The following is a 13,119-nucleotide window of genomic DNA, read 5'->3' on the forward strand; positions in this document are numbered from 1 at the left end:
AGGAGGTAATGAAGGTTACATGAGCTCACAGGGTGGGGTCCTAACCAGATAAGACTGGGGGCCTTATAAGAAGAGGAGAGTGAGATTGCCTCTCTCTGTATGTACATGCCAGGAAAGGCCATATGAGTACACGGCAAGAAGAGGGCCATCTGCGTGCCAGAAAGCAGGATCTCACAGAAAGCAACCACGCTGAGACCCTGATCTCAAACTTCCGGCCTCCAGGACTGTGAGAATATAAACGTCGTTTAAATCGTCAGTCTATGGTGTTGTGTTATAGCAGCCCGAGCTGACCAAGACATGGCCTCTCTTTTCTAAGCTTCTGAGTATCACTTAGGCCTTTCTGGTAATGCTTATTTTTAAAAAGATACTTGTTCCTTGACTTCCAGGAAATGTCAAATGTCCTGCTGAAAACTGAAAAATAAGGTAAACAATCCGATGTGTGAGCAGTAAAGGCCCTGGGTGGTATCAAACACCTATATACTATTCTGTAATTTCTCCATTTTGATCCAAGCTTGTCACGGTTTCTACCTTCTTTATTCTTGCTTTGAGGTACAACTGCTAGACTGCCATAAGGTCACTGCTTTCAGATATTAACATGTCTTTTGGTCAGAAATCAAAACAAGGGCAGCAACCAATGTCTCTAACTATGCAGCATAATGACAACTTAGGGGAAAAGTCCACCATCCAAGGACACCATTAGATGTATAGTTCTGTGCTAAGAACTGCAATCTGAACAATCTCTTCCAATCAAAGGCAGAGTCTAGGTTTATGATAGGGCCCTGAGGTGATGCAGCCTAATGTTCAAACCTAACATGCTTGGTAACCCTCAATCTACCCTTCTTCCCTCCTCTGTGGGTTCCACAGCACTGCAGCCATGGCCCCAAGAAAGAAAAGCGTTGTTCCTGAGTGGCCACGAGGAGGCAGAGCAGTGCCATGGGAAGGTCACTGGCTTGAGCAGAAGCTACACCAAAGATCAAAATTTGACTCTACCCTCTATTAACTTGGGACTTATAGCAAATTGTTCTCTGAGCTTCGTTTTTTGTTTTTTGTTTTTTAATCTAGCAAAGCTTCAGAGGATAATGGGACATTTATAAATAATGTAGGTAAAGTATTAGGTTTTCTCCTTTTCCTCTTAAACATTACTTAGCATTCTCTCTTACATACTAGAGACCCCACCAGCCCACTTATTTAGGAATTTACTTGAAATACTTTGACTACTTTAAGCTTCAGTGTTCACATCTGTACATCTATAAAACACACAAAGCCCTCCTTCCAGGGTGTCAGGAGAATTAAAGTTACTGGAGAGAAACCACCATTACCATGGCTGTTTGGTAGCAGGTGCTCAAGGTAAGGTGGCTACTGTTAAAATTATTATCATGAGGGCTGGGCGCAGTGGCTCACACACAGGCATGAGCACTTTGGGACGCCAGCACTTTGGGAGGCCAAAGTGGGTGGATCACAAGGTCAGGAGATTGAGACTATCCTGGCTAACACGGGAAACCCCGTCTCTACTTAAAAAAAAAAAAAAAATTGCTGGGCGTGGTGGCACGTGTAGTTCCATCAACTTGGGAGGCTGAGCCAGGAGAATCGCTTGAACCTGGGAGGCGGAGGTTGCAGTGAACCAAGATCATTCCACTGCACTCCAGCCTGGGCAACAAAGCAAGACTCCATCTCAAAAAAAAAAAAAATTATTATCATGTGAGGAAACAGCAAATAAACAACAGGTAGCTGTTGTCCACTACATTGCTTTCAAAACAAATACAATTTAACCAAAATAACTCAAGCTCCCTGGCTCATGTCCTCTTTACTACTAACCTGAAAATGGGGGCTAGATACACACTTGGCAATTTGTTTAAACAAAGGTTCTTGGATTTTAACAAATTGTGAAGGTTCAATCACATCCAATATTTCTTCCAGTTCCCCAAGGAACATGACCTGTAAGTACAAGCAAAACACAAGATGTGAGGCATACCATGAAAAATCCACAATAACAAGGAGGTTTAATAAGAGTCTGGATTATTTTAAGAAAAATTTACACATAAAACCAAACATATATGCCCTAAGTGCATGCAGGAAAAAAAAAAAAAGAACCAAACATAAATGAACCATGCATTATCCCATGTTAGAAGATGTTCATTCCACAAAGAATTCACCACAGGGCACTTGTTAAGAGCAAGTTCCCTTCAGCATTGAAAATATGATTAGACATACTTGGAGAAAATACTCTATTTGCTATGTATACTACAAGAACAAGGGACACTCACATACTGCGCCAGCCCCTGCGAAGGAAAACTGAACCCGTAGGACTTTCCACTTTATTACTAGTAACACAGCTCTCTTTCCACAATACGTAAAACACACACACACACACAATGAGAAAATGGCCCTCCTCACAGAAGAGCAAAAGTTCTAATGTGGTCATTTGCCAAATATTTATAGCCCCTGCTACATGCTCAATGCTCCTCTAGAATGTACTCGTTAATACACCAAAAAGTTCAAGAAACACAATGAGCAGACTCACCCACATGCAGATGCTACCTGAAACCCATGAGCATGCACTGACTCATTCTCAACACACACACACATACACACACACACACACACACACACACACACTCTTGCTCTCCACAGAGCATAGTGAATCTTGTGGCCTCAGCATCATGTGCCTCAACAGAGCTTTTAGATCACCATTGGATCACCATATGGAGCCAAATCCACGCTAGAGTCAATTGTTTTAAATACGATGGGAAAATGACAGAGAAATAAAAAACCAGCTTACCTATTTAGCTATAAAAAAATACTTTGAAAAAAAAATTAAGCGAGCAATCAAAATATGAAAAATGACAATGCCTTCACATTTTGAGGTTTATCTGAGTAGCAATGAACAGTTCAATTTTTACCTAACAGATTTTAAATTAAATGAATTTCTGAAATTAAAATAGGGTTTGGAGAATTGAGGCTGGTTTGAAAAGGAAGGCATTTCTGCTAAAAGTAAAATATAGTAGACCCTTGCCGTTTTTTAATATGCATACAGAATTTCTCCCAAAATTTTAACCAAATATAAAACTAACAGCTGATCTTTTTTTTCTGAGCCATTTTCCACGTTTGCTAACCTTCCAGCGAGTGACTGCAGATCTGGTGCTCAGTTATGCTTACCTGCCGCTAAGAAATTCACTCACTATCCTATAACAACCTCACAAAGTAGTACATGCCCGGTGAGTTCTCAGCAAAGCTACAAATGATTGTGGGTCTGAAACCTCCAGGGTCATTTGTGAACGACTGAAACTAAAGGTCTGTAGTCTATTTTAAGATGACACAGGCCAGGCAAGGTGGCTCACACCTGTAATCCCAGCACTTTGGGAGGCCGAGGTGGGCAGATCACAAGGTCAGGAGTTAAAGACGAGTGTGGGCAACATAGTGAAATCCCATGTCTACTAAAAATACCAAAAAAATTAGCTAGGTATGGTGTCATGTGCCTTTAGTTCCAGCTACTCAGGAGGCTGAGGCAAAAGAATCGCTTGAACCCGGGAGGCAGAGGTTGTAGTGAGCTGAGATTGCACCACTGCACTCCAGCCTGGAAAACAGGGTGAAATGCCGCCTTAAAAAATTTAAAAAAAAAAAAAGATGGCCAGGCACAGTGGCTCCCTCCTGTAATCCCAGCACTTTGAAAGGCTGAGGTGTGTGGATCACAAGGTCAAGAGATCGAGACCATTCTAGTCAACATGATGAAACCCCATCTCTACTTAAAATACAAAAATTAGCTGGCTGTAGTGGTGCACACCCATAATCCCAGCTACTCAGGAGGCTGAGGCAGGAGAATCACTTAAACCCAGGAGGCGGAAGTTACAGTGAGCTGAGATCAGGCCACTATATTCCAGCCTGGTGACAAAGTGAGACTCTGTCTCCAAAAAAAAGATGACACACAGTAAGAGCTACCTATATACTATGCTTTAAAGTGAGTATTTGGGCAGGCTGCCCTAGCAGCTATCTATAGTGACAGCAAAACCTTCATATTATGAAGGAGTCCACTAGGAAGGGAACATCAACAAAGCTAGACAACTGGACACATGACTGGGGACTGGCCTGGGCTTACCTGAGGCTGAACAACACAGTGAATAAAAACCCAGGATTTGGGAGTCAGGGAGGCGAGTTCTGGCCTAATCATCTGTACTTCCTCAGAGTACTGGGGCAGGCTATTTAACCTCTCTATAGTTTCATAACTAGTAAAACAAAAGTTTTGACAGCCATGCCTTATAGAGTTACAGTGAGGTTTAAATGAGGCGATGCAATTTTATACATGCTTAGTCCAATGCTTGGCACTCAGCAAAATACTTAGTAAGCTATGAACACTCTCTCACAGTAAACACGTACCTCTTTTTGACTACATGTTTTAGGCCAAAATTTCATTAAGCCCCTAATAACCTAAAACGAAAAGAAGAAAAACAAATGGCATTTAATTTTTCACATATACTTCTGGGAAAGGTAATTTTTTCTGAAGTTTCTGAAATCATGGAAAAAAGACTTACTGGTTCTGTGAGTGAAGGATCTTTCTCCAGAAACTGTACTATACAATATGCCAGCTGAGTAAAAAATAAAATAAAAGGCAAAATTTTAAATTCTATATAATAAGGGCTCAAAAGATATACCATTAAAACTTCCTCAAAGGTTTCCAGATTGGTTTTAATAACTTCACATTCAATTCATTTTGATTATCATAAAAATAAAATCTATGTAAAGCAAAACAAGAAGCTACTTTTTCAAGCCAAAGACTAATATTAATATGGCTCCAGGAGAACTTTTTTTTAAAAAAGAGTATTAGGGCTGGGAGCAGCGGCTCATGCCTGTAACCCCAGCACTTTGGGAGGATGATGTGGGCAGATCACCTGAAGTCAGGGGTTCAAGACCAGCCTGACCAACATGGAGAAACCCGTCTCTACTAAAAATACAAAATTAGCTGGGCGTGGTAGTGCATGCCTGTCATCCCAGCTACTTGGAAGGCTGAGGAAGGAGAATCACTTGAACCCAGAAGGCAGAGGTTGCAGTGAGCCGAGATCATACCATTGCACTCCAGCCTGGGCAACAAGCACAAAACTCAGTCTCAAAAGAGTATTAGGACATGAAGTATGCAGCTAATGAAAAGCAGAGGTGAGACACCACACTCAGCATATTGTGGAATTATCTCACCTCATATACTTTGAGCTACAATCTCAGGGGCCTCCTTTCTCGCTTTGCTAATTTCAACAGTACTGGGTTTTACCATGGTTCCACAATAGTCCTCTACGGGAAGTAAGCACTTAAGAAAAACTTCACCAATTGCCTGAAATGCAAACTAAGGCAGTTTCAAGAGGAGATAAAAGGTTGCACCTGCCAGTTAGAACCTGGAGAAATATAAAAGTTGTACTAACATATCTAAGTAAGATTTTTAAAAATAATAATTATGAAATATGATACACTATTTCAAAAACCAAAGGCAAGATTTATAAATGTAAAGATTCTTGGACAAGAAAACCACCCTTGCAAAAGAATATTTTGATGGTGTTCTAAATTAGAAATGTATGGACTAAGTTTTCCTTGAAATACAGATTTCACATTTAAAGAGGAACACGCCTTAGAAAAATGGGTTACGTTTTTATGCAAACTCAAACCTTCCCAATGAGGGGAAGAGGGAGTAAGAATCTAGTAGTATTTTAAATTTTCCTATCCAAAATTTAAAATGCTACCCAATAATTTATCTACCCCCAATGATATGGTGACCATGCAAGGCTGTTATCACAAAAATCAGAACGGGGGGCAAGACAGAGTATGCTTTTTACAGTGATGAAGGCTTGAAAAAAAAGAAAAAGATGTGAAACTACTGATTGATTTGTTTACTTGTGAGAGTGTCTGTGTGTAGAAAGTGATAAAGACATGGTGAGTGACCTAGAAGAGGAGGCCAAAAGAGCAACCGATAGACTAATGCAAAGGAAGATGGAACGAAGTATTTAAGAACATTAAAAAATCATTATATAGGTCCCCATATCTATATCTGATAAGCTCCTGTACATTTTATTATACGTAATACGTTCAATATGTTATTGTGTGCACTCGGCCAAGTCATCTAAGTCCTCTGTAAAATGAAATGACCTCCCACTTTACAAATATTTCCATGATTATATGGTGCATAGAAAAAAAATACACGTTTATTACCCTCTGGGAGTATTTTAAGCTTTAACAAGTCTCTCTCCTTCAGAAATAAAGGCTATATCACTATCAAATAAAACAATGAGTTTGCAAATTTTTTATTTTGCTTCTAAAAGTAGTTGTACAAAATCCTCCTACCTGAGCGTGGAAGAGTGATAAGCTCCTGACAGTATGTAAGGGGATCAACACTTTCACCAGAAACTGTTTGTGTTCTGCCTTAAGAGGTAAAGCAAAGCCATTGATAATACTAGGGAGAAAAAAGAGACGCAAATTAGCAATGTTACCACAACGAGTTAAACTGAAACAAACTGTTCTTATGATATTAATTAAACTTAATCAGTCTGTTTGTACAAAACAGCAGACTACTCACCCCAGTGGCATTCAGGATTTCTTTTTTTTTTTTTTTCCTGAGAGAGAGTCTTGCTGTATCACCCAGGCTGGAAGTGCAGTGGCCCAATCTCAGCTCACTGCAACCTCCACCTCCGGGATTCAGTCGACTGCCATGCCTCAGCCTCCCAAGTAGCTGGGATTACAGGCACACGCCACCATGCCTGGTTAATTTTTTTTTGTATTATTATTATTTGCATTTATTTGTATTTTAGAGATGGGTGGTATTTCACCATGTTGTCCAGACTGGTCTGGAACTCCCGGCCTCAAGTGATCTGCCCACCTCGGCCTCCCAAAGTGCTGAGATAATAGGCGTGAGCCACCTCGCCCAGCCAGGATTTCTTAATGACTTCACAGAATACAGTAAGTTGGAATAAAATTTAAGAGAAGAAAATCTGCTTCTGATCATCCAACAAGGGCTGTGCTCCTAAAATTAGTCAGATAGTTTCCAAAAGCTCTTTATCAAGACCCTTTATTTTCCCTCCCTTTTCCTTCTCTAAATAATGGCTGCCTTGCTTGCTTCCTCCTTAAATATGACCTTTTCCATTTCCAGACATCATTCCTTTTCATTCCTGAAACCTCTGCCCAGCCTAGGGAAGTCACCAGAAGAAAGTCATGTGACTCCACCTTCCCTTTCTCCACATATTAGGAGAAAAGATTAAGTAATCACATCATTCAGCTACATTCGCCTCCCTTGTGTGTGGAAACTTACACCATAGCTCTTTCCAATTCATTCCACTACTCCAGGCAGCAGCTGTTCAAGGACTATACCTGGATACACAACTCCTTTGAAAATGGCAATCTTTCCAATTTATTACATACTTGCTTTCAACAGATAAGGCAAAGGACCAGATGGCCTAGAGACTAATGAGAATGAGATGTTTTGGAGTAACGGGCCTGATCACAGTTAGATATATCATCTTTGTAGTAATGAATGAACTATCAGCTCTTTCCGTCATTTCAGTGGAACTGGCAATGCATAATTGTGGAACAAAAGGAACATGAAATCATGTCTTGTAGAGTCAATTAGAAAACAGGCTAACAGGCACAAATGAGAGAGACCTAATGTATATACAGCAAGAGAGCTAGGTGAGCATCTCAGTGCTACCTGAATCTACTTTTTAAAATAATATTCACCTGAGATTAGCAATTAGAAATAAGTGCTCACCTTCCTAATATTTCCAGCAGTTCAGCTACACCATTGAAGTGTTCTGTTTCATAAACAAACCTGAAAAAAGAGAATAGGAGGAGAAAGGAGGTGAGGAGAAAAAGAGAGGGGGGAGGAGGAGAGGAGAAGCAGAGCGGGGAAGGAGGAGGGGGGAAGAGAGAGAGGGAGGAGGAGAGGGAGAAAAGAGAATAAGAGAAGAAAGGAAGAAAGAAGAGGGGGAAGGAGAAGGAGGTGGAGAGGAGAAAAAGAGGAAGAGAAGAGGGGGAAGACAGGAGGAGAGGAAGGAGGAAGGGGAAGACAGTAGGAGGAGGCAGGAAAGAGAATAGGAGGGGAGGGAAGAGCAGAAGAGGGGGGAAAGAAAGGAGGAGGAGAGGGGAGAAGAAAGGAAAAAGGAGGAGGAGGAGGAGGAGAGGGAAGAAGAGAGGAAGAGGAGAGGAGGAGATGGGGGAGGAGGAGAGCAGGGGAGAGGGAGGAGGCAGGGGAGTGTAGGAGGAGAGGAGGGGAAGAGAAAAAGGAGCGGGAGGGGAGGAGGGGAAGGAGGAAGAGGAAAAGAGGAAGAGGAGGAGGAAATGAGAGGGAGGAGAAGAAGAGGGGGAGAAGAGAGGAGGGAGTGAGAACAGGAGAAGAAGGCAAAAAGGGAGAAAGATAAGTCAGTATACTGTTTTCAGATATTTGTGATTTACTTAATACTTTCATAAAAACATCAACTTTGCTTCTCCTTCTTCCTCCATCACCCTCCACTTACCTTAGAAAAATATTGTTAATCTGTTTTCGGATAAATGCTCTAAGACCAAGAAACTTGCCGTAAATTCTGTGTAAAACTGTTTTTAAGTAGTCCCGTTCCCGAGGGTCTTCGCTGTCAAATAGCTCCAGAAGCTGTTGTAAATGAAAGACAGTATAGCTGTCAAAGGCAGTTTTAGAAAAGGATTTAGGAATTCTATCTATTATTTAAAATCCCCTCCTTCCTTTCTCTAAAATGTGTTGAGTATCTATTACGTGCCAGGCAGAGTGCTAGTCTTTGGGCTTACCATGATAAACAAGTAAGACAAGGAGCTTATATTCTACTGAAGAAATACAAATACAAAACAACAATCAAAGTGATAATATGAATAATAGCTAATATACATATGGCACTTACTGCGATCATCAGGCAATTTTCCAAGCAATCTATTTATTAATCCTCCCGATGAGGTAGTTTTGTCTCCATCTGTCTCATCTGTCTGCACAGATGAGGAAACTGGAGCACATAAGGGTTAAGGAATGTGCCTACAGTCTCACACCTAATAGGTGGTAAAGCTAGAATTTAAACCCCAGCAGCTGAGGCCCAAAGTCTATGATCTCAACCACGCACTATGCTACCTACTGATGTTCCAAATATACAGGTAAAATAAGCCAACTGGGCATGGTGGCTCATATCTCTAATCCCAGCACTTGGGGAAGCTGAGGCAGGTGGAATACCCGAGGTCATGAGTTTAGACCAACCTGACCAACATGGTGAAAACCTGTCTATACTAAAAATATAAAAATGAGCTGGCTGTGGTGATGGGCACCTGTAATCCCAGCTACTCAGGAGGCTGAGGCAGGAGAATCACCTGAACCCAGGAGGTGGAGGCTAAAGTGAGCTGAGATCACACCATTGCACTCCAGCCTGGGTGACAGAGTAAGACTTTTTTTTTTTTTTTTAAGAAAAAGAAAAAAACAACAAGTCTTCAACTCTACTAGAACATACAGGAAAATGAAAAAATCTGAATGAATCAATGCAAACATCAAAAAGTCCTCGATACTGGCAATGTTCCTTTTTAGATCTGGACTCCTATTATGTAGGTGTGTTCACTCTGCAAATAGTCATTGAAATGAATACTGATTATTTCTGTATGTATGTTATAGGTGAATAAAATTTTATTCTTTGTGTGTGTGTGAGATGGAGTCTTGCTCTGTCACCGGCTGGAGTGCAGTGGCACAATCTCAGCCAACCGCAACCTCCACCTCCCAGGTTCAAGCAAGCAATTCTCCTGTCTCAACCTCCCAAGTAGCTAAACTACAGGCACCTGCCACCACGCCCAGCTAATTTTTTGTATTTTTAGTACAGATGGATTTCATCATACTGCTCAGGCTGGTCTCAAACTCCTGACTTCAGGTGATCCACCCACCTCAACCTCCCAAAGTGCTGGGATTATTTATAGGCGTGAACCACTGCGCCTGGCTGTGAATAACATTTTTAAGTTCCCAAACATTTGTAATCTAAAGTTAATAACCAAACCCTGATAACATCACATCTATGTGCTAAAATGAGGTCCACGCAACTAGTCCAAAAGAGGTAACAAGCTGAAGTCTTGGCCAAATGCCAGTGGGCACAACAGATTCAACTCAATCTCTCTCAAAAATTCCAGCTGCTTTGTTTTTTTATCATTGACAAGTTGATCCTAAAATTTACATGGAAATGAAAGAGACCCAGAAGAGCCAAAATATTCTTGAGGGTAACAGAAGTTGGAAGATTCACATTTCTCAATTTCAAAACTTAGTGCAAAATACAGTAATCAAGACCGTGGGGTACTGGCATAAAGACAGACATACAGATTAATGGAATAGAACTGAGAGTCCAAAAATAAGCCTCACATTTATGGTCAACTGATTTTCAACCAGAATGCCAAGTCATTTCAATGGGGAAAGAACAGTATTTTCAACAAATGGTGCCGGAGCAACAGGATATCCACATCCAAAAGAGTACGCTGAACCTCTAACTTACAACATACACTCAAATTAACTCAAAACGCACAATCAACCTATAATTAAGAGCTACATTATAAAACAATGAGAAGAATAAATCTTCATAATCCTAGACTAGGTGAAACTTCTTACATATGACCCCAAACCATAAGCAACAAACAAATAAATTAGACTTCACCAAAACTGAAAACATTCATGCTTCAAAGGACACCAGCAAGAAAGTAAAACGAGAACCCATATACTGGGAGGAGATATGGCTGACCCTGCACAACACAGGTTTGAACTGTGCAAGTTCACTTACATGCAAATTTTCTTCCACTCTTGGCCAGGCCTGGTGGCTCACCCCTGTAATCCCAACACTTTGGGAGCAGTTCACTTGAGGTCAGGAGTTCGAGATCAGCCTGGCCAACAGAGTGAAATCCTCTCTCTACTAAAATTACAATAATTAGCTGGGTGTGGTGATAGGTCCCTGTAATCCTAGCTACTTGGGAGGCTGAAGCAGGAGAATCGCTTGAACCTAGCTAGGAGGCAGAGGTTGCAGTGAGCCGAGATCACACCACTGCACTCTAGCCTGGGTGACAGAGTGAGACTCCATCTAAAAAAAAAAAAAACTTCCACTCTTGTTCCCCCAAAACAGCAAGACCAACCCTTCCTCTTCTTCCCCCCTCCTCAGTCTTCTCAATATGAAGAACACAAGGATCCTACCTCCAGTTAATAAACAGAAATGTATTTTCTCTTATTTATGATTTTCTTAACATTTTCTTTTCTCTAGCTTGCTTTATTGTAAGAACACAGTACATAATACAGATAACATACAAAATATGTGTTAGTCAACTGTTTATGTCATCAGTAAGGCTTCCTGTCAACAGTAAGCTATTTGTAGCTAAGTTTCTGGGGAGTCAAGTTATACATATAATTTTCAACTGCTCAGGGGTTCAGTACCCCGAACCTCTGTACTGTTCAAGGGCCAACTGTATTTATAAACCCTATGTCTGATAACGGACTAGTATCGACACTATATAAATAACTTTTAGGCTGGGCATGGTGGCTTACACCTACAATCCCAGCACTTTGGGAGACAAGAGGCAGATGGATTGCTTGTGCCCAGGAGTTCAACAGCAGCCTTGGCAACATGGCAAAATCCTTTCTCTACAAAAATATTAAAAAATTAGCTAGGCTTAGTGACACATGCCTATAGTCCCAGGTACTTGGGAGGCTCAAGTGGGAGGATCACCTGGGCCCCAGGAGGTCAAGGCTGCATTGAGCCGTGATGGTGCCATTGCACTCCAGCCTGAGCGGCAGAGAAAGACTCTGTCTCAAAAACAAAAACAAACAACAAAAAAGAACTTTTAAAGCTCAACAATAAGAAGACAAATAACCCAGTTTAAAAATGGACAAAAGATTTTTATTTAATAGCTAAATTGCAAAGAAAGTATACAATTAGCCAATAAACACATGAAAAGTGCTCGATTTTATTGACCATTACAGAAAACCAAACCTTGGCTCACACCTGTAATCCTACGCTTTGGGAGCCTGAAGCGGGCGGATGACGAGGTCACGGGTTTGAGATCAGCCTGACCAACATGGTGAAACCCAGTCTCCACTAAAAATACAAAAGTTAGCCAGGCATGCTTGTGCATGCCTGTAATCCTAGCTACTTGGGAGGCTGAGGCAGGAGAATTGCTTGAACCCAAGAAGCAGAGGTTGCAATGAGCCAAGATGGCGCAACTGCACTCTAGGCTGCACAACAGAGCAAGACCAGGTCTTGGGAGGAAAAGAAATAAAAGAAAAGAAAAGAAAGAAAAGAAAAAGAAAAAGAAAAAGAAAAGAAAAGAGAGAAAAGAGAAAAAAGAGAAGAGAAAAGAAAAGAAAAGAAAAGAAAAGAAGAAAAGAAAAGAAAAGAAAAGAAAAGAAAAGAAAAGAAAAGAAAAGAAAACCCAGCCAATGAGGAGATACCACTCATTGGACGGCTACAATGAAAAAGAGGGATAATAAAAAGTGCTGGTGAGAATATGGAGAAACTGGAACCCTCATACATTGTTGGTAAGAATGTAAATGGTGCAGCTATTTTGGAAAACAGCTTGGCAGTTTCTCAGATCTCCCACAGAGTACTACATTACTAGTTACTATATGACTACGCAATACACTTTCAGGTATATATCCAACAGAAATGAAACACATGTCCACACAAAAACTTGTACACAGATGTTCATGGGCACAATATTCCTAATAGCTAAAAACTGAAACAACCCAAATTATCCATCAACCGATAAACAAAATGTGATGTCAAGGAATATTATTCAGCCATAAAAAGGAATGAAGTACTGATCCATGTTACAACATGAATCAATCTTTCAAACATCATGCTAAGTAAAAGAAACCAGATACAGAAGGCCATACAATGTACAACTCTATTTACATGAAATATCAAGAACAGGCAAATCCATAGCAACAGAAAGTAGAATGGGGGTGACTACTAATGGGTCTGGATTTCTTTGGGGGATGATAAAAATGTCCTGCAATGACAATGTGGTGATGGCTACATGACTCTGTAAATATATTAAAAACCACTACACTGGAAACTTTAAAATGGTAAATGTTATGGTGTATGAATTCCAACATAATAAATCTGCTACCTTTAAAAAAAAGTCAGTGGG

The 13,119-nt window shown here is 40.7% G+C and overlaps 1 protein-coding gene across 4 annotated transcripts in view; it reads right to left on the bottom strand.

The window, feature by feature from the left end:
- PPP2R5E (protein phosphatase 2 regulatory subunit B'epsilon) overlaps positions 1-13,119 on the bottom strand; it is a 165,833-nt gene that overhangs the window by 14,015 nt on the left and 138,699 nt on the right. For all 4 annotated transcript variants that reach the window (XM_054240013.2, XM_009006144.5, XM_054240014.2 and 1 more), the window contains exons 6-11: positions 8,481-8,611; positions 7,736-7,795; positions 6,319-6,427; positions 4,527-4,580; positions 4,372-4,422; positions 1,816-1,935 (exon numbers count right to left, since the gene is read on the bottom strand). In XM_054240013.2, coding sequence (XP_054095988.1) covers positions 1,816-1,935; positions 4,372-4,422; positions 4,527-4,580; positions 6,319-6,427; positions 7,736-7,795; positions 8,481-8,611 — 525 coding nt within the window. The remainder of the gene's footprint in view (positions 1-1,815; positions 1,936-4,371; positions 4,423-4,526; positions 4,581-6,318; positions 6,428-7,735; positions 7,796-8,480; positions 8,612-13,119) is intronic.

The sequence above is a fragment of the Callithrix jacchus genome, chromosome 8 (genome assembly GCF_049354715.1).
Source record: "Callithrix jacchus isolate 240 chromosome 8, calJac240_pri, whole genome shotgun sequence".
Taxonomy (NCBI): Eukaryota; Metazoa; Chordata; class Mammalia; order Primates; family Cebidae; genus Callithrix; species Callithrix jacchus.